Below are 18,285 nucleotides of genomic sequence, written 5' to 3'. Positions count from 1 at the left end.
CTGTTCTCCCCTACCATCTTTCTAGACCTTAGTATCCCATCTATGTTTGCTCCTCAGTGGGGTCTCTGAAGAGATGCTGGGTGGCTTGTGTCCAGGGTGAGAGGGCCTGAAAACCCCCTGGTGTGATGTCAGAAAAGACCCAACACTGAAAACCAGGTTGGGTGGAATCCAGATGGGGTGAAAGATGTGGTCAAATGGGCTCTCGACCCATGCTTCCCTGGTTCTGGGGAAAAGTTGAGGTCTATTCCATGCCACAGGGTCATGATGGCCACTTGAACATTGGTTGGTGTGATGCTCAGAGGGACTTGGCGTTGAGTTAACCAGGAATCAGTTCAGCTAGACCCTGGGACATCGAACAGGTGCTTCTAGCATGAAAAACAGACTTGGCTACGACTCAGGGCCATTGGCTGGAGGGCCAGTCAGGTTCATGCTGATCCTCTCTTCCTGCTGCTCCCTGTACCCTCCCTTCCCCACTTTTATCATTTTATTAGGCATTCCAACTTTTATGAATGACAGCCCCAGCCAAGACTCTTCACCATGAAGCCATTGCAAGATTCAGATAAAGAATGTAGGCCTCTGACCAATCAGTGACATCCAATCTCCGAGACACAGTCACAAAGTACCCACGACCTTGGCACTGCTCTTCTACCTGGAAGAGAACATGGCCTGGAAAATGTACCTGCCGCTGCAGTGACCTACCCTGGGGCTGGGTAAAAGGTCCCCAGAGTGTTCACTTTGGGCAGAGGGGCTTCCATCTCAGAGGGCATCTTGCCTGGAGCTCATGAGAAAGGAAGGCTGATATCTAAGTTGAACATAAGACTCCTCACCAACCAAAACCTGAGTGACTCATCCCTAGCTCCCCCAGGACTCCAAGACTCAGAGCAGGTGACTGTTTCTTCAGGGACTTGGGAGCCCTTCCCACATCCTCCCTCAAAACATCATTAGACCTCCAGCCCCTCGATGCCCACCCACGAACAAAGAGCTCTCTCTCTCTCTCCAGTGCGGGGGACAGCAGAATGCAAAGAAGGAAACTGTCTCCTAACCTCGGTGACCACCTGGGCGCAGGAGGCTGGGCTGGAGCATGGGCCTGCCTCTAATCTGCAGGAAACACTGCCTTTTCTCCAGCTGTTTGCTGGGCCGCCAGTTAAGTGGGACTTTAATAAAGTGCTGGTTTCTGTGAGTAGGTGAGGGGTTTGAGGAAGTAGAATTCAAACTGAAAAAAGCAAAGAAATAGCCCTGAGGTGACCGTACCCTGGATGGGACCGTTTCCCGACTTGGACTCCTCAGAGCCCCTGAAGCGCTGCCCTGCCCTGCTTCCTGGCCACTCTGGGAGGCAGAGGCGTCAGCACCTGAAGGAGTTAAGCACTTCGTGGGGAACATGGGCTTCTAGTGCGATTTTGTTTGTGAACTCTGTGCAGTTACCAGTTCTGAATAATAAGATGGCTTGTTAATTACACCCCCCTTCTAATTTACCTTTCTGCCGCACACAGGCAATGGGAAGGTTTACGGGGGTGTTCTTTCAAACCTAAACAACGCCAGGCCTTGGGGTGGAAGGAGCTCCACTGCCTTGTGTTGCCAAGTCCCTGAAAGGATCCCACCAGCCAATTAAAAAGGAACCGTTGGCCACTTAAAACATAGTCATTACTTCTGTGAATGCTGCTAAATTAAATAAGTGTTATCGGCATGATTTTTCCCGAGACTTTGGTTTCTTTTGAAAGAAAACATTTTGTTACTTCCACAGCCGGCTTGTTTGCAGCCAGCACAGGGAATCTGAAATCGCTTTTCTTGTTCTTGAAAGTTCTTGTCTCCCTGGAGGCTTTGATTTCACCAGCCAGCGTCAGGGAGCAGCGAGGGGCATGGGACATGGCTCCTGGGTGACTTCCAAAGGCCAACGGGCCAGTGGTGGGATGGACCTGATCTGGGAGATCTGGATCAGGGGTCAGCGCGATGAGTGAGTGAGCCCACCCCCCCCACACCTCTGGCTTTCCTCACTGACTGAGGTCAAATTCTCAGTACAGAAAAAGTAAGCATTTAAAGCACGCAATCTGGTGGCACTTAGCACACTTCCCTGTGTTGTGTGACCAACCTCTACTTCTAATTCTGGAACATTCTCACCACCCATCGGAGAATCAGCACCCATTAACAGTCACTCCCCAGCTCCTCCCAACCTTTATAGATTTGCCTCTTCTGGATGCTTGGTAGACGTATAGTATTTGTCTCCCATTTTATGTAATGTATTTTTAAAATCTTAGTGGACATGTAATAATCATTTGTATTGATAAGACACTGTGGTGTTTCCTCCCATGTGCACACTGGAAAACGAGTGAGACTGTGTGATTTTACACTGGGGAGTGAGAAGGGATTTATAGGCTCCAGTGTGATGTTTACAGTGTGTACACATTGTAGGTGTTGGGGAATAGTCAAGTCGGGGTGACCAGCATGACACTTCTGTGTGGGAGGGGCAGGGAAAGGGAAGAAGCTAGAGAGTTAGATAGGAAAAACGAATGTAGGTATCCCTGGGCACAGCAAGATGGCCATCTAAGAAGTAATATGCTGGTTTTTCAAAATAGCTGTGAGACATCCCTGCCCCAGTCAATGTGGGGGGCAGTTTGATTGTGAGGTCTGTCTGCATGGTAAGCTTCGTGTTCTTGTGGATAGACCCTGGTGTGGACGGAGCACAGTCTCATCCTTTGCTTCTCTGTGTTGCTAGGGGCCTGAGCTGGTCCGGCCTCTGGCTGCTTGAGTCCTTGCTGGTTGGAAGCCCTGTTTCCGGGGCTGTGTGGTATACACCAGGAATGGGTTTGTTTTCCTTTCTGCCTGATCTCCTCCTTGCCCTCACAGACCTTCTCTATCCAATGCCATCACAGCATTAGTGTACCAAGGTGCTCGCTCCTTTTATATTCCAAGTGGCTCTGTCTTGACATTGACCTTTGACCCTAGAGAAAACCCATGATTAGCTGGGGACCCTCATCCTTTTGCTCAGTCCTGTGGCCTGCAGCTCATGTACCATGTCCATGGCCTCAACTATTTCTAATCTGCCTTGAGGTCACCAGGAACTTGCAGAAACCCCATACAGAACCTGGCTATCCCTGTGTGATGTCGGGAGTAGCTTTACATTGAGGTGGTAGTTTTTAGCAAAACTCAGATTCTGAATTTTCTTCAAAGCATCTGAGTTCCCCAATCTCCGAGGCCACAGATGAGCACTGTGATGATCCCACAGCAAATATGTCACCATCCCTATGACAGCCACCGTTGCTGCTTCTCCACAGCAGAGCCGGGCAGCGCATCCTCAGGTGGCTACACAGATGAAGTCGCCCACTTCTCACATGAACAGTGAGGAAGAGCTCGGCTATGCCGCCTGTAGTGTGCTGGTTCCTGGAGGAGCCTGGTGGGGTCTCTCCCTGGGGCCACTGGCCCTGCATACCTGCTGCCAGGTTTGGGGTGGTGCTGGTATCTGCCAGGCAAAGGGTAGCTGCCAGACTTCTGCTGGACCTCTGGTGCCCTGGGGTTCCATGAGGGCCACATCTTTGGGGAGTCCCTTTCTATAGACACTGATGCTACATTATCTCTTTAGGTGACGGTGACGTTGTAAATAATATGTATGAACCCGACCCGGACCTGCTGGCCGGCCAGAGTGCCGAGGAGGAGACTGAGGACAGCATCTTGTCCCCCATCCCTATGGGGCCGCCGTCCCCCTTCCCCACCAGCGAGGACTTCACTCCTAAGGAGGGCTCGCCCTATGAGGCTCCTGTCTACATTCCTGAAGACATTCCAATCCCACCAGACTTTGAGTTGCGAGAGTCCTCCATCCCAGGAGCTGGTCTGGGGATCTGGGCCAAGCGGAAGATGGAAGTTGGGGAGAGGCTTGGCCCCTACGTGGTGGCGCCCCGGGCCGCACTGAAGGAGGCCGACTTTGGATGGGAGGTGAGTATGCTCAGTCTGAGCATGATTGATCGTGGCCATTTATCTTGTGTTCAATCTATTTATAAAGCCGGTGCAGCCACTGCCCCAGGCAGGAGGCTCGGTCTGTTGGAGAGAGAGCATTCGAATGTCACATTTCCCAGGGTTATTTTATCCAGCAGCTCGCATGACGTGACTCAGAAAACATTGCAGTCCCCTCGGACGCCCATCAGCCCCGACGGCTGAGGCACCCTCTTCCCGGAAATGTGTCTTTTATGAGCTCATGTTTTAAAACATCTCGGGCCTCCTACCAGATGGAAGTACGAACCCACCCTCATGGCTGGATAGTTGAGTGTTCTAGAAGCAACAGCAGCTTAATGCTGAAAAGTCTCCATCAGGTCGAGGCAGCTTACAAAACAGGCCTGGTGGCCATGTAGCTCCACAAACTAACACATTGACAACTCCTGGCCAGCCTTGAAGGGGAATCCACTCTCAGATTTTGGAGCAGAAGCCTTGCCTATTTAAACCTCCTTATCACATCTCCATGGACCTTTATGGGGCTGGAGCTCACGTGAGTTAACCTGCAGGTGGGTTGGGAAGGATGGTGTGTTAGGCAAGAGAGTGCTAGGTGTCGCTCCAAACCAGAAGCATCCCGAGGTGTCCGCTCAGGCCATGGGGGCACACTGAACCCTGCTTTGAGAGGGCTTGTTAAGGTGGCCTCGTGGGAAGTAAGAATGCCACAAAGGCACGTTTTCCTGTAGGCCCCGGCCTTCCTGCGGCCCAGAGGGCTGGTTTCCAGTGGTAGTTTTGGCAGGAAGCCTGCCTGGGTGGAAAGCAGGAATGCAAATCCAGATTCCTTTTGGTGTTTCACAACCTCCACAAGTGCCTGCATCGAGGTCAGTGCCAGGAAGGGCAAATGGTCCAGGGCAGGGAGAGAGCCTGCTAGCCTGCAGTGACTCCCTAGCCATGGGGCTGGGGTTGGTGTCAGGTGGGACAAGGGTCTACCTCTGCTCTGTCTGCTTCTCTCAGACTCTTGACAACCTTGAGAAAGTTTTCAAGCAGATCTGGATGTTGGTTTTCTTTGTAGAGTGAGGAAAGACTTAAGGCCTGGCATTCTCTCCCTGGCTGTTTTACAGTCTCCAAAGTTTTCACACCAAGACTCCACAGCCGCCTAGAAACTCTGATGAAATGTCCTCTTATGCGTAGTTTCCTCTTCCAGACCTTGAGAAACTCTGGATGCTCCAGCAAGCACCACGGATTTCCTTTGGGATAGTGTCGAGAGCCAGAGGAGTTGATGCATCTGCTGATGGTAGCTAGGTCACATTCATACGCTGTTTATGTGCCCCACAAAACTGAGGCTGAGTGCCTGGTCCTCTGGGTGTCTCAGAAGACAGGTGGAATGAGGTCCCTTGTATCACAGGATCTTGTCTAGTTCACTGTCAAGGGCACTGAGGCTCTTACCTGAGTGGGAACCACCCTCACTTGTCCGTCAGAGAGCCCGGAGGGTCCAGGTGAGAAGCTGTGTTGACCAAGTGGGTGTGGAGATGGGTGAGTCCAAGCATGGTGGGAACTGTAGCTCAGTAGCTAACTTGGCATGTCTTCAATCACCAGAGGTAACAGATGCAGGGGATGGGGACCAAGGTTAAGATCATCTTTGGGCCTGACGGGCTGGGTCAGGGAACCAGGTGAGGCAGGAGAGGAGAGTAGGAATCCCACCCTTCCAGTGGGCACACACTGTGCTTTGTGGCCCAAGGAGAGTGTTTTTAAACAACATGGCAGTTGAGTACTTGGGGCTCAGTTGGATTTGGCTTTGTGGAGGGCCTCTCCACCCTCCCCCGCTGGTGTGCTGGAGACGCTTGAAGGGTGTTTGTTTAACGCACTTAAAAGATCTTCACTATTTAATCAGTAGGCGAGCTTTTAGATGCTTGGAGGGTAAACAAACCTTGGTAATAGGTAGTTCTTTGGATGACCTTGAAGTGACTTTGTTCTTGTCTGCTCTGCAGCTGATACAAGTTTCTGTTTGATTTTGGTTTTTAAAGAAATGCCCCGTATCACAGTGGCTCCCTGGGTGCCAGGCCTGGTACAGGCTGTCGCTATCACGCCTTGGAGTTTGCTGGCTTTTGCAGTCTTGTTTACTCTCTGCAGAGGTATTTGAGAGTGAGTCGCCCCCCCCCCCATTTCTACTGAGAGTTTTGTCCCATGGTAGTGCACTGACACCTGACTTTCAGGAAGGTGCTTGGAAACAGCTGCCCCCAGCAGTGGCCTGAAACAGTGTTGCAGATGCACCTAGCCTCAGCTCATCTAATCTGGTTTTCTTTTCAAGTTCAGGCCCCCATCGCCTGTTTCTGTGACCCTTTTCTGGGCTTTGTGTCCTTCCACGGCCAAGCAGTTAGTTGTGCCCTTGGGATTGGACCCTTGGAGCCTCTGGCAAGACTGGAGTGGAAGCCATTGCTGTCTGTCGGGGAGGAAAGAGGAGGTTCCCGGGGAGGCAGGTGGGAGCTCTCAGTTCCTGGAGTCAAGGATTAAGTCAGAAGTGGGTTCTGTTGAGTCCTACGGGCTGGAGCCTCTGGGCCCGGGAGAGCACTGAGACCTCCTCTCCTCACATCTTTACTCATATTTTCTGCGTGTGAACTATACTTCTTCATGGCCCTTCCACTGTTTCTTTGTGCTCCTCGAAGTACAGAGGTAGCTCAGCAAAGTCCGTGAGTTCTGGTACCCTCCTGGCTTTTCCTGACTTACTCAGGCTGCATGCCTCCCCCTGCCCCCCATCATGGCTCAGGACAGAAAGAAAACCCAGGACCCAGGGCCCAGTCTCTCCTGAGTACAGAGAAAGGGGCCTCTGTAAACGTTCCCAGCTACTTGCACAAGGTGGCCTAGCCACCAACCCTCTGTACCTCGGCAAGTGCTGGGAGAGGCGGAGGCTACCAGAAAAGTGTCAATGTGCAAGTCTGATGAAGGCTGGGGGACTCCAGTCGGTCTGGGGCAGTGTGAGGCATGCATGGGTGTGATCTCAGAATGGCCCCAGATTGCATACATAATTATTCACTCTCACCCTCATAATTAAGTTCTGTGAATCAGAGTAATTGAATTTTGTGATCATTAACGTGGTACTCATTTGCTGCAAGAGAGCAAGCGGTGACATTTTAGCAAAGATGACAGATGAAAGCTAAGGAGGGTCCGTTCTGTTTGGCTTCCCTGAGGAGTGGCCCAGGAGTGGAGTGCACCAGTCTGAGCTTGGGTCCTCTGGAGAGCCTGCAAACAGAGGGAATAGCCCTGTGGTCTTCTGGTGGGCAGCTTGAAGTGAAGGGCAGACTTACCGTTTGTGCCATCACTTGGGAGGCTGTGGCAATCTTTACTTGCTTTCTGAGAGCAGGGTTCTTGTTTCAGACGATAAAGTGAAAAGATGGGTATCGATCGAGGCCCCGCTAGTGTGAGGTTTCAGGGTGACTAGGAAGAAAAAGTTCTTCTTTTCCCCACATGGGTCAGACAGACAGTGATAGGGGATGGCCTTTGACTTCCTGTCCCTGGTGGCCAGGCACTCCCACCCCAGGTAGACTCCTTTGACAGAGCTGAGCTAGGGGTGCAGCAGCTGAGCCTGGGCCTTTCAGTGTTCACGGGATGGGGAGGGGGGGGCTCAAAGCCCATCCCTCATCCAGAACTGGCCTTGGAGGCTGCCTCTCTTCGTTCCTCTCATAAATACCGAGCCTCCTTCCCTGAATGCTTTGGGACCACCAGGTTAGGGCTCTTGGTCGCTTTGGAAGGAAGCATGTCAGATGTCCTAGGCCTGGCTGAGGGTCTATATGTGGGTATGGGTGTGGTTTCAATGGCTGGACATCCCTGTGGGCTCTGTCCCAATTCCCAGGCTCCTCCATCTGGCCACCATCCCTCCCCCGCCCCATGTCATGCCCTGCTTACTGACACGAAGCCTTGCACTCACCCTGCCGGTGGGAATAAATCACCCCGTGATTGCATTTTATTGCCCTGAGGTCTGCAAAAGCAATGATTTTGATCATGTGTTAAGTAAATTATGACATTTATCATCGTGCTATTTATTTTGCTAATTAAGAGATGGCTGCTGTGACAGCCCAGAGGGATGGGCTATGGATGGGCTGCTCAGAGGCCACCTGCCCCAGGCAGGGTCTGCAGCTGTGTGCCTGGGCTTGCTTGGGTAAGGCAGGGTACCTGGGGAGGCACCAGAGACAGGCTTCTCACTGACAATGGCTACTCCTATCCAGAGTTAGACTAGGTTCTTGTAGAGGATGTCTCCAGAAAGTCACTCTCTGAGATTGTGTTGAGCCTGTGATTGACACACAAACATCATCTGCTGAATGAATGTGTCTCCCAGTGTTTAAGAGGTGTTAATGTGAACTGATGGGGCTTCAATCCTCTCAAGAATTTGCTCAAGTGGACTGCCTCATTCCCTGGAGTGAGGGTCTGAATATTAATACATGCATTCACTTATTCAATCAACAAACAAGCCAAGGGAGCAGGGCACTCTGGGAAGATGGAGGGAATAGCCTGGAGGCCTCAGCCTGCCCCATTCCTCCCTCTATGCTGCAGTCTTGGGGTCCTCTGCCAGTTCCTTCAGGGTTCCTGAGACCCACAGATGTTTTTGGGGAAAGTCAAGATCTACTTATCACTTAGGGGCCCCTGAGCTACCCTAATGACCAGAGATGTCAGGGCTGGAAGACACTGTGGGTGAGAGCCGCCCTCTCCCCCTGTCAATTCTGAGAAACTTCTGCACATTTAATATGAACCATTCACTCCAGACACCAGCCTTGAATAGCTCGGCTGGAAAGAATGTAATGTGTGCTTATGTATGTACATGTTAGCCTTCTCTGCACATTACAGGGACTTGGTATCTGTTTCCTGGGGGAAAGCAGAGGTATCCACACAGTGTAGCCTTAGCCTCTAGCCCCTCCAAACTCCTTCAGGATGAAGGTCTTTGAAGAGACTGTTAAAGCCACTGTGACCAAACATTAGATGGCTGTAGCAAGAACCATCATCTCCAAACATTGAGGATGTGCACTCAGGGGACCCAATGCTCAGGCTAAAATCAGTCCCAGTGCAGGAGAGATAAATAGGTAGGTTTGCTAGTTCCCAGGGAGGAGCCCAGCCTACAGAGGGGATGGACTGTGATCTCACCTCAGGACCCCAGCTTGGGTCTCAGATTCAGCTTCAGGGTTCTCAGAGGCAGCAACCTTTGTCCTCTCTCCTCCAGCCTTCACACACTCTCACATCAAGACTTTTTCTTCCACTGGACTTTTTCCTAGACACACAGACAGAGGCATCTCCCTCCCAGCATGACTGTGCTTCAGGGGAACCGGATACTTCCTGCTTAACTTGAGACTAAAGTCCTGGCATTGGGCTCTGACCACCCAGAGTATAGGGATCACCTGTATCTCTACCCTGCTTGGCCTTGGCTGCTTTGGGAGACCATAGCAAGCAGATCTCATTGTGGGCTCTGAGCAGAATTCTGAGCTCAAATCCTGTAGAGATCCCCACAGATCCTGGATTAATACCGATTTTAGAGATAGAGGAAACCCTGGGAAACACCCCTCCCGCCATGCATGTGCATTCCCACCAGCTAACACCCTCCATTAGAAGCTGCATGCTTAGCCTGTACTGCTGGATTAGATGGGTCTCTCCTCATGAAGGACTTAGGCAAAGAAGTTGTAGATTGGGGTGTGGGGCTGAAAATTGTATCTTTTTAAGGGCGCATTTTGGTGCTGGCGAAGGAGCCAGAGTTAGAAGCGTCTTCATGAGTCCCAGGATGAGGCGTGTCTTGCTGTCAGTCTGTGTCCAGGAAGCAGTGAGCTCCCTCTGATGAGGGAATCATCTGATCTGCCTGCCCTTTCTGATCCCATAATGGGTGCAGGAGAAACGGAGTTCAGTTTAGAGACCCATGCACAAAGCCCATGACTGCCCCAGAGCAGCCTACGAGTACAGTGTTGCCCCAGGGCCTTCTAGACAGAGATTCACTGAGTCACCATGTGCATTTGGACAAGATCCCTAGTGACTCATGTGTGTAGCAACGTTTGCCGGACAGTGAATGCCCAGTGGAGATGGTCAGCTTGGGAAGGAGGCAGCTTACAGACTGGTTGACCTCATTCAAGTCACCATATACGTCCCAAACAGCAGTGGCGAGTATGACACCCTCCCCGCTCAGAGCCTCCTAAGCATTTCCCTCCTAAGCACCAGGCTTCTTCGGATTCCACGGGGCACGAACAGATACATACACCCCTGCTGCTCTGCCATTCCCTTTGGAGCTGCCCGCTCCAAAGCAAGGCTGGGTGTCCAGGGCCAACTAGTCAGAAGGCTAGGGCTTCCTAAACTGATGCTGGAACTGTCCGTAGCTACGAGGCCTTTAAGCTCTCCATTCTCTAGAAGATTTGTTGCAGGGACTGCGGTGGCAGGAAAGGCAAGCTGGGCACAGACCCAGTGTCTATGCAAGTCACCTAGGAAGTGAGTCTACCCAGCCTGACAATTCCAACAGAGTTTGCAAAGAACGATTTGGAGATGACAAGTTAATGTATCAGGCCCTGTGGGTCAGAGGTGTTCTTTGGAGTCCCTCTTAGGTATCTTGGTCTCAGAACTAATGTGTAGGGTCATGGCTCTCACCTGACTGTTTGTTGGTATCATCTGATCACTTCTAACAACACAGGAACCCAGGCTCCCTCTGAGAGGGGCTGGTTATCTCTGTCAGGAGCATTTGGGTTTAAGACCAAGAGTCCTCACAATCATCCAGCAACAGAACTTGTGACAGCTCCTAGAGGTTATAATCCACAGTCCAGGTCTATAACAACTGGCCTAGGAAAGGAGAGGGACAGTCCCTCTACTTGTTTGATGTCCTACCAGAAGGCCCAGCACAAGGACAACTGTGGCAGGACATGTTCTGTGTACCTGGCATAGAGGCCATGAGGGGCCGTGTAGGGTGGGCAGTGAAGGGCATTAAACTGCTCAGCAGGCAATGCTGCTTCCCAAAACAGGCATTCTTGGGAGCTACCTAGGTCCTGTGTGTCGCTCAATACCATATGGAAAGACCAGCGCACAACACTCAAGGCCTTCCTCATATACTCATGCAGGCTCACACTCCTGGGAACACGCAGACGCAGATGGGCACACCTGTATACTTGTACCCTTCCATGTGTAGGACAAGCTTAAGCCACATAGCAAGGGTTCTGGAATTCTGCCTACCACTCGGGGCTTACCTCAGGCGCACCCTTATCTTCCTTCAGCTCTTGGCCCTCTTGTTATGTCTTGTTCTGTGTTCTGCCAGTGGGAAGGCAGTGCCACTGAAGGTATTGGATGGTGTGAATCCTGGGCAGTGGGTCCTGGGCAGGGAGGCCAGCAGGGGCCCGCTGTCCCTGGGATGGCCACACCCTCTAGAGCAGTGTTCCTCAGCCTTCCTAATGCTGAGTCTCTTTCATATAGTCCCTCATGTTGTGGTGACCCCCAACCATAAAATTATTTTCATTGCTACTTCATAACTGTAATTTTGCTACTGTTATGAATCATAAATATCTGATGTGAAGGATGTCTGATATGTGACCCCTGTGAAAGGGTCATTTGACCCCTAAAGGGATCATGACCTACAGGTTGAGAACCACTACTGTAGGGCGGTGGTTCCCGTCTCATCTAAAAATCAAACTCATCTTCTGATTATGCTTTTTTTCCCTCTGGCCCTAGAACTTTGCAATGCTTGGCCCTCCGCCTAGGCGCTTCACGTACCCTCGATGCAGGGCAACCTCTTTTTGTCCAGTTGCTGGAGAGATTTATTGAGGCTAAGACATGCTGTGGGCTTTTCTTCCCCGTGACAATTAGCAATGTGCTTATGGAGGCAAATGAAATATCTAAAACGGTTGAGGGCACCGCTGAGCAAAGGTGGATGCCATGAAGCCTGACCACACAATGGTGCCTGAAGGGCCCTTTCCCAGCCTCAGCCCACTGTGTCTTGCTTGGAAAGATCTGAGCTCAAGACCCCTGAAGATCTGGGGAAAAGCCACATATGGCCATTTCTCAGGGACAACTGTGAGACCCAGTAGCCAACCCTTCCCGCCTCTCCCAAGCACACTGACAGCAACCCCACATTCTCAGTCAGGAATGCCATGGAATCCTGTACTATCTTAGGCCCAGCTCTGAAGCCGGGTTTATAAGGAATTTTAGAAAAAAGGAGAAAGAATGACTAAGAATACCTCCCCGGTGGCTCTCCTTCACTTCCTTAAGGGGTAATAACTCAGCAGCAACCCGGCAGAGGGCTCTTTCTTTAAATAGAGTGTTCTGATTCACAGGCGAAAAAGGGAAATAAATGTTTTCTTTTCATATTCGAGAGACATCCGCGAATGCCAACTTCTTAAATGGTATTTTGCCATCCGGCTCACACACCACCCCAGTGACAGCAAGCGCCCATCCTGACTCGGAATGCTGGTAGTGCGCTGACATGTGAAAGTATGGGGTTGAGGTGGAGTGGGAGGTCCCAGCAGAGGGGGAGGCCGGGGTAGAGGAGAAGGTGGGCTCCTCTAGGTCTTGGCTCAGTCTGCCTGTGGTCCCTTGAGGTTGTCTGTGGAACAGAACCCTTGGCTCTTGTCCTTTTCTCTCCTATCGCCTGCCTGATTTCCTTAAGGAAAACAAGGGCTGGGCACTAATGAATGCTCACAGAGTCACCTGGGCTGACTCTGCCTGGCAAGCCTGATGAGCTGGGCCAACTGGGTAGAGGGAGAGGCAGGGCACTAACCAGGGACTGACTGGGCACCTGCCCAGGTCCACATGAGGCCCGTTCTACTCAGGGCGCTCTCCCCTAGTGGCACTGTGATTAACACGTTGCTGCTGTCCTTTGGCTGAGAGGACACCAAGGCTAAGGGTCCAAGGAAGCCAGGCTCAGCAAAGCCAGGCAGGAGTGGCGTGGCCACTTCCCTCCCCAGCCACTGTTCTCCTTGCTCCTGGGGCAGGAAGCTGACCTGCTGATTGGAGCGGAGAAAGAAAAGCCTGGTTCAGTGACCATGTGGGGAAGTGATGTAGGCCCCACAGGAAGGTCTGAGTCTGCTTGGGGTGAGGCCCAGGCTGGGCTCCAGCAGGGCCAGAGCAGAGTCCAGTCTGAGTCCTGATTCCTTGGGTGTCACTTTCTTTCCAGAGATGTGATTGCCTCTCTTGTAAAAACAAGTTCTCAGTCCCTGCTCTGGGGACTGCAGCTGGGCCAGGCCAGGACCACTTAGTGCTCATGGTGTCTGTGACATAGAATTCTTCAGATGACAGGGAGAGCCATCGGCCATCCTGCAGATAGGTGTGAGGGTTCAGCAGCCTCCAGGATGCCATGGTGAAGTGGGCAGATTTCAGAGGACAGGGGTGTGTTCAGGTAAAACCATGTGGGGCTCTGGCCCCAACAGCCCATAACATAGTGTCTAGACCTCTCCATCCCACAATGCACCTTGGTCTTGGAGTCTCTGAAGCAATCTTTAGAGAACTGCCCCAATGCCCTCCCCATCCAGGGCACTTTCAGGATGCCAGTTCTAGAAGCCCTCTGTCCACAGGGATAGGATGCCTGTATCTGGGCCCAGGAATCTGCATAGCAACAGGACTGGGCACTTGGTACCTGTCTTGAATGTCTCTCTCTGCTGGTGTCCTTTCTGCCTTGCCTCTCACACCTCTTCTGTATGGCCCTCTAGCAGACCCGGCCCATGGCATGTACTCAGTCAACATGGCGGTCTGGTAATCTTGGAGCCTTGCTGTGTTGCTGGGATGAAGTTACGGAAGGCTTGGAGGGTGCTGCCTGTGCCAGGGAAGGGCAGTCAGGGAAGGGCAGGCACAGCACAGGGTTTCAGTCTGCACACCCAGCATATCCTCCTCACAGGAATAGCCTGGGCTGCTCTGGGCTGACCCTTGGAGGCAGAAAGCAACCAGACCACCAAGGCTGCAGGAACTGTTGTATCAATCATTTGCACTCATTTCCCAACCGTGGTTTCTGTAAGGAGCAGGATGAGCCAGGAGGACAGCCCTCTCTCGGGTGTCTCCCTGGGGAACCCGAGCCACCATGCTGACATCTGTCCCTGGTGAGCCCTCCCGCCCCCTGTACAGGGTCAAAGAAGAGCCCAGGCATTCCAGGCCATGAAAAGTCTCCCTGGGCCTGGGTGGAGACGTGAGCCTGGGGCCTCCCTCCACAGGCAGAGGATAGCCTCACTGGTCTTCTCGGCGATTCTCTCTGGCTGTCTCCTGGCACAGGCTTGTGCTTTTAATATGTTCCAGCCACCTTGGCTTCAGCCAAAGACGAGGGTGACGCTGCCACTCACAGGCCACCAAGCACCTCGGGGTGCACCTGTGCTATCTTCCTTTGCCGCCGGTATGGGACCCCATGAATGGGTTCTCTCAGCCCCTGAGCCTGAGGATTGAGTTTGTCCTAAATGAAGTCAGCAGCCGTGTTCAGCAAAGTTCACCCCAGCGTTCTCTTCGGGCAGGGTGGGGGTGACCCAAGTTCTCCACTGAAGCTTGGGAAACAGCAACACTCAACATCTTCTTGTACAGTGGAAGATTTGTTTGACATGGCCTGGGCTTCTCTTTACATTGCTTAAAATCTTTGTCAGGGATGGAGATATGGCTCAGTTGGTAGAGGGTCCACCTAGAGCATTCATGAAATCTTAGTTCTATCCCTAGCACCATATAGACCAAATAGCATATGGGAAGTAAAAATGGGTTTCAGAAGATCAAGGTCATTCTTAGCTACATAGCAAGTTTGAGGCCAGCCTGGGTTGCATAAGAGACTTTCTTAAACAAACAAACAAACCAACAAGAAACAAGAATCTAGGTCACATGTATGTGTGTGTGCACATGTGTGTGTGTGCATGTGAATGTGTGCATGTGCGTGTGTACATGCACGCACTCAGGTCATAGTCATGGGTCAGTTTGAGGGGGGCACCCTGGGCTGGCTCCCCATCACCTATAACACTGAATCGAGCACCTGCACACTATGACTTTTCCCTGTCCTCCAGCAGTGGCTGGCTGTGCCATCAATACTTTGTGAAGGCCCCAGCCTCCACTGGCAGCAGCGGCAGCAGCCTAGATGTCCCCAGCTGTACCCTCCGCCAGCCGGTGCAGGGCAGGGATTACCAGCCCTGAGCAGGGCCACGGGAACCACCTTTGTCTGCCTTTCAGGCTGTTCGCCTTCTGGGCTAATGCCCAGTTTAATTGTACATCCTATTGTGTCATCCCTGTTCAATCATGTTCAAAAATACCTACATCCACTCCTTTCCCATTTAGATCTCTCCAAAGTCCATTCTGTCTTATCAGCACAGTAATTTCACGAGCAGAGCTAAGATTTCTGCCATTTAGGCCCCAGGCATTGTCTGACGCCGCGGCAGCTGAGATAAACCCTCACCCAGAACAAAGTCGAAATGACCTTTTACAAGTAGAAGCAGCCTTGTTTCCCTCTAGACTAATTTATCAGCCTTCGCTTCGGCCTCTGTGCTCAGCAGACGCCCGAAAGAGTGCTGGGAAGAGTGGGGGAGACGGGATTAGGATGCTTGGCTGGTTCCTGGATTTCAACAGGCGCCTCTGGAGCCATTGGCCGCCCGTGGCCTCAGGAAGTGAAGGTAGGCCCACAGGCTGGAGGATCAGCAAGATGTGTGCTGAAAAGGGTGGGGCCCCTGGGTCTAGGTACCCAGGAGATGTGGCCAAGACCTCCCCAGCCTCCTTCAGCACTGAAATATAGCTGAGTAGGCCAGACTGGGGACATATATAATAAAGAGAACGCAGAGGCCACAGGTGCCTGGAGGTCCCCTGCCACTGATTTCATCCTGAGTGTGCTGACCCCAGCTCTAGCACTCCGCTTACGGAGCTCTGGCCTCCCTGCCCCCTCCACGAACAAGTATCCATGAGAGACTGCTTGGGCTCCCAGGCTAACCAAGTTTACAGTTCTAGAAGGTTCCAGCAGGCCTGTCTGCTACAACTTAGCTCACTGACCCCTTCGGACATTAGCATCCTGAGGAGTGGGTATCGTGCATGAAGATCTGTGCTTTCAGACAACTGACCAAATCATAGCCAGAGGGGTTACCTGGGCATAAACTCCAGGGATACTCCAGGACTTAGGGACCGGAGCTGTGAGCAAAGGATGCCGTTTTGCTGGTCCTGGCGCCTGCCCACTCTGTGATGTGACCTGTAATAGATATCAGAGACCGCTGGAGACCTGCTCTCCAGTTTGAGCCTTTAATGGCCATTCCACCTGTCGCACCTTGAAAGCACAGCTGAGCAGGGCTCCCAAACTGGAGCCCATGTGCTCTCTCACGCTCTCACCACCAAGCAATGTCCACAGCATCTAGCTGGGGAGGGCATACAAGGGGTTGCTCCAGCCGAAGGCGGCACATCTCCACTTTTCCTTGTAGAGGCGTAGGGCTCAGTCCACAGTTCCAGCAGAGACTGTGCTTTGACTCTAGTCCAAGGCCTGAGAGACAGAGTTCTCGTACCACAACGGAGACAGTGTGGGTCTGGAGGAGGACAATGCAGGAGGCTGTGCCGATCCGCCAAGCCTGCTTGCTGCAGAAGATGCCAGTCCAAGGCCCTTAGACCCAAGGCCAAGCTTTCAAAGGTTATCCCATATCCTTCTGTTTCTGCCCTAGGGTAGTTAGTTGGCTTTCCAAGTGCTGTCACAGCTGATGGGTAATTCCAGAGCATCCCCACCCCTCTGCCCCTAAGAAGAGCTCCACATGGAATCTAGCCTTGCAAAGTTCAAACTGGACTGGAACAGCCCTGTTCATCTAGTAGCAGGGGGCGTTTCTTAAGTGAAGTGTCACCACAGGCTGAAGTCAGAAGGGCCTTCTGGCTTCTCTGGGCTTCAGGGGGAAAGTGCTTCCTGTAGCCCCAACTGACCTCAAATTTACTATGTAGCAGAAATGCTTCTAACTCTCCCGCTTTCTCCCCTGCATTCGGGGGAGGGGGCAGCGTTTGCATACCATCACTCCCAGATTATTTGGTGCAGGGGACCAACCCACAACTTCGTGCCTGCTAGGCACACACACTGACAGCTGAAAAGTAGAGCACAGGTAAAGATAACAGAATTTCAGAGGCAGGTCTCAGTGCTGTGGAGAGGGAAAGGTGCTACCAAGACCCGTAGCAAGCTATTGAAGTCTCTGGGTCTCAGTCTCTCCACTTATTCAATTAGGACATGGAAATAAATTATCTAGCGATCCAGGTGGAGCTTGAATTCTGATGTTTTGTTTGTTTGAGAAAAGGTTTCCCTGTGTAGCCCTGGCTGTCCTAGAACAGGAGACCTGTAGACCAGGTTAGCCTTGAACTCAGAGATCTGCTTGCCTCTGCCTCCAGAGTGCTGGGATTGAAGGTATGTGCCAGAACACCTGTTTTTGAATTCCGATGCTTGGGAGATGTGAGAACGGCATCTTGGGGAGTTTCCTTGATGGCCTTGATGGACTTTTCCTTGTGGCCCTTCCCAAAGCTTTGTTTCTGCTTTGAGCTCCTCCCTGCTGGATGAAACACCTGCAGGGGAGAGCTGTCCCTAGCAAATGGACCCAGCTCCCTATGGCCTCCTCCTGAAAGCATGCGCCTGGACTGTAGGCAGATTCTTGATGAGTCCATGCTGAATGTATGTGTATGGGGGGCCGGGGCGCGGGCGGCGGCAAGGCCTTCAGTGTGAGCCTGCCAACAGTTTCTCTGGTACCTGAGATAGGTTTGGTAGATCTTGCTGCCCAGTCTTTGTGGTTTTTCCAGAGTCATTTTTGTTTCTTGGTGCAAAATCGGTTAACTACGCAGTGGAAAATACCTGAATCTTATGCATGTGGCTAAGGCAGATGCCTGTTTTGGGGTCCCCAGGCTACTGTAGCAAATATTGGGCTGTGTTCTGGTATGGATGGGGGTGGTCTATTCTAGATCCCTCCAGACTTCTGGAGGCTCTCTGGAGTCATTGGCGTTCTATGGTTTGTAAATACGTCATCCGGGATCTCCAGCTTTGTACTTACACGATCCTCCTGTGTATCACTGTCCAATGTCCCTTTCTTTTCTTTTTTAAAATTATCTTATGTACATGTGTGTTTTGCCTGCATGTGTGTCTGTGCACCATGGGCATGTAATGCCCACAGAGGCCAGAAGAGGATGTTGGATTACCTAGAACTGAAATTAGAGGTGTTTGTAAGCTGCCATGTGGGTGTGGGAATCTAACCTGGACTGCTGAAAGAGCAGTGTCCTAACTGCTGAGCTGCCTCTCCAGTTCCAAATGTCTCCTTAACAGGATGCCCTCAAACGGAATGAAAGGGCACTATACTTATCCTAAGTCAATTCATCTCATTAGCAGAGACTGTCTCAAATATGATCTCATTCCCAGGTGCTGGAGGTTTGGGCTTTGGTGTGCAGATTTAGTGTGGGGGCAGGAGTGGATGCACAGCTCAGCCT

The 18,285-nt window shown here is 51.9% G+C and overlaps 1 protein-coding gene across 1 annotated transcript in view; it reads left to right on the top strand.

The window, feature by feature from the left end:
* Window positions 1-18,285, top strand: part of Prdm16 (PR/SET domain 16) — a 317,111-nt gene that overhangs the window by 99,725 nt on the left and 199,101 nt on the right. Inside the window, 1 exon segment of the mRNA XM_037203251.1 lies at window positions 3,575-3,924. Coding sequence (XP_037059146.1) covers window positions 3,575-3,924 — 350 coding nt within the window.

The sequence above is a fragment of the Peromyscus leucopus genome, chromosome 2 (genome assembly GCF_004664715.2).
Source record: "Peromyscus leucopus breed LL Stock chromosome 2, UCI_PerLeu_2.1, whole genome shotgun sequence".
NCBI classification, from domain to species: Eukaryota; Metazoa; Chordata; class Mammalia; order Rodentia; family Cricetidae; genus Peromyscus; species Peromyscus leucopus.
This window is presented reverse-complemented; position numbering and strand designations above follow the sequence as displayed.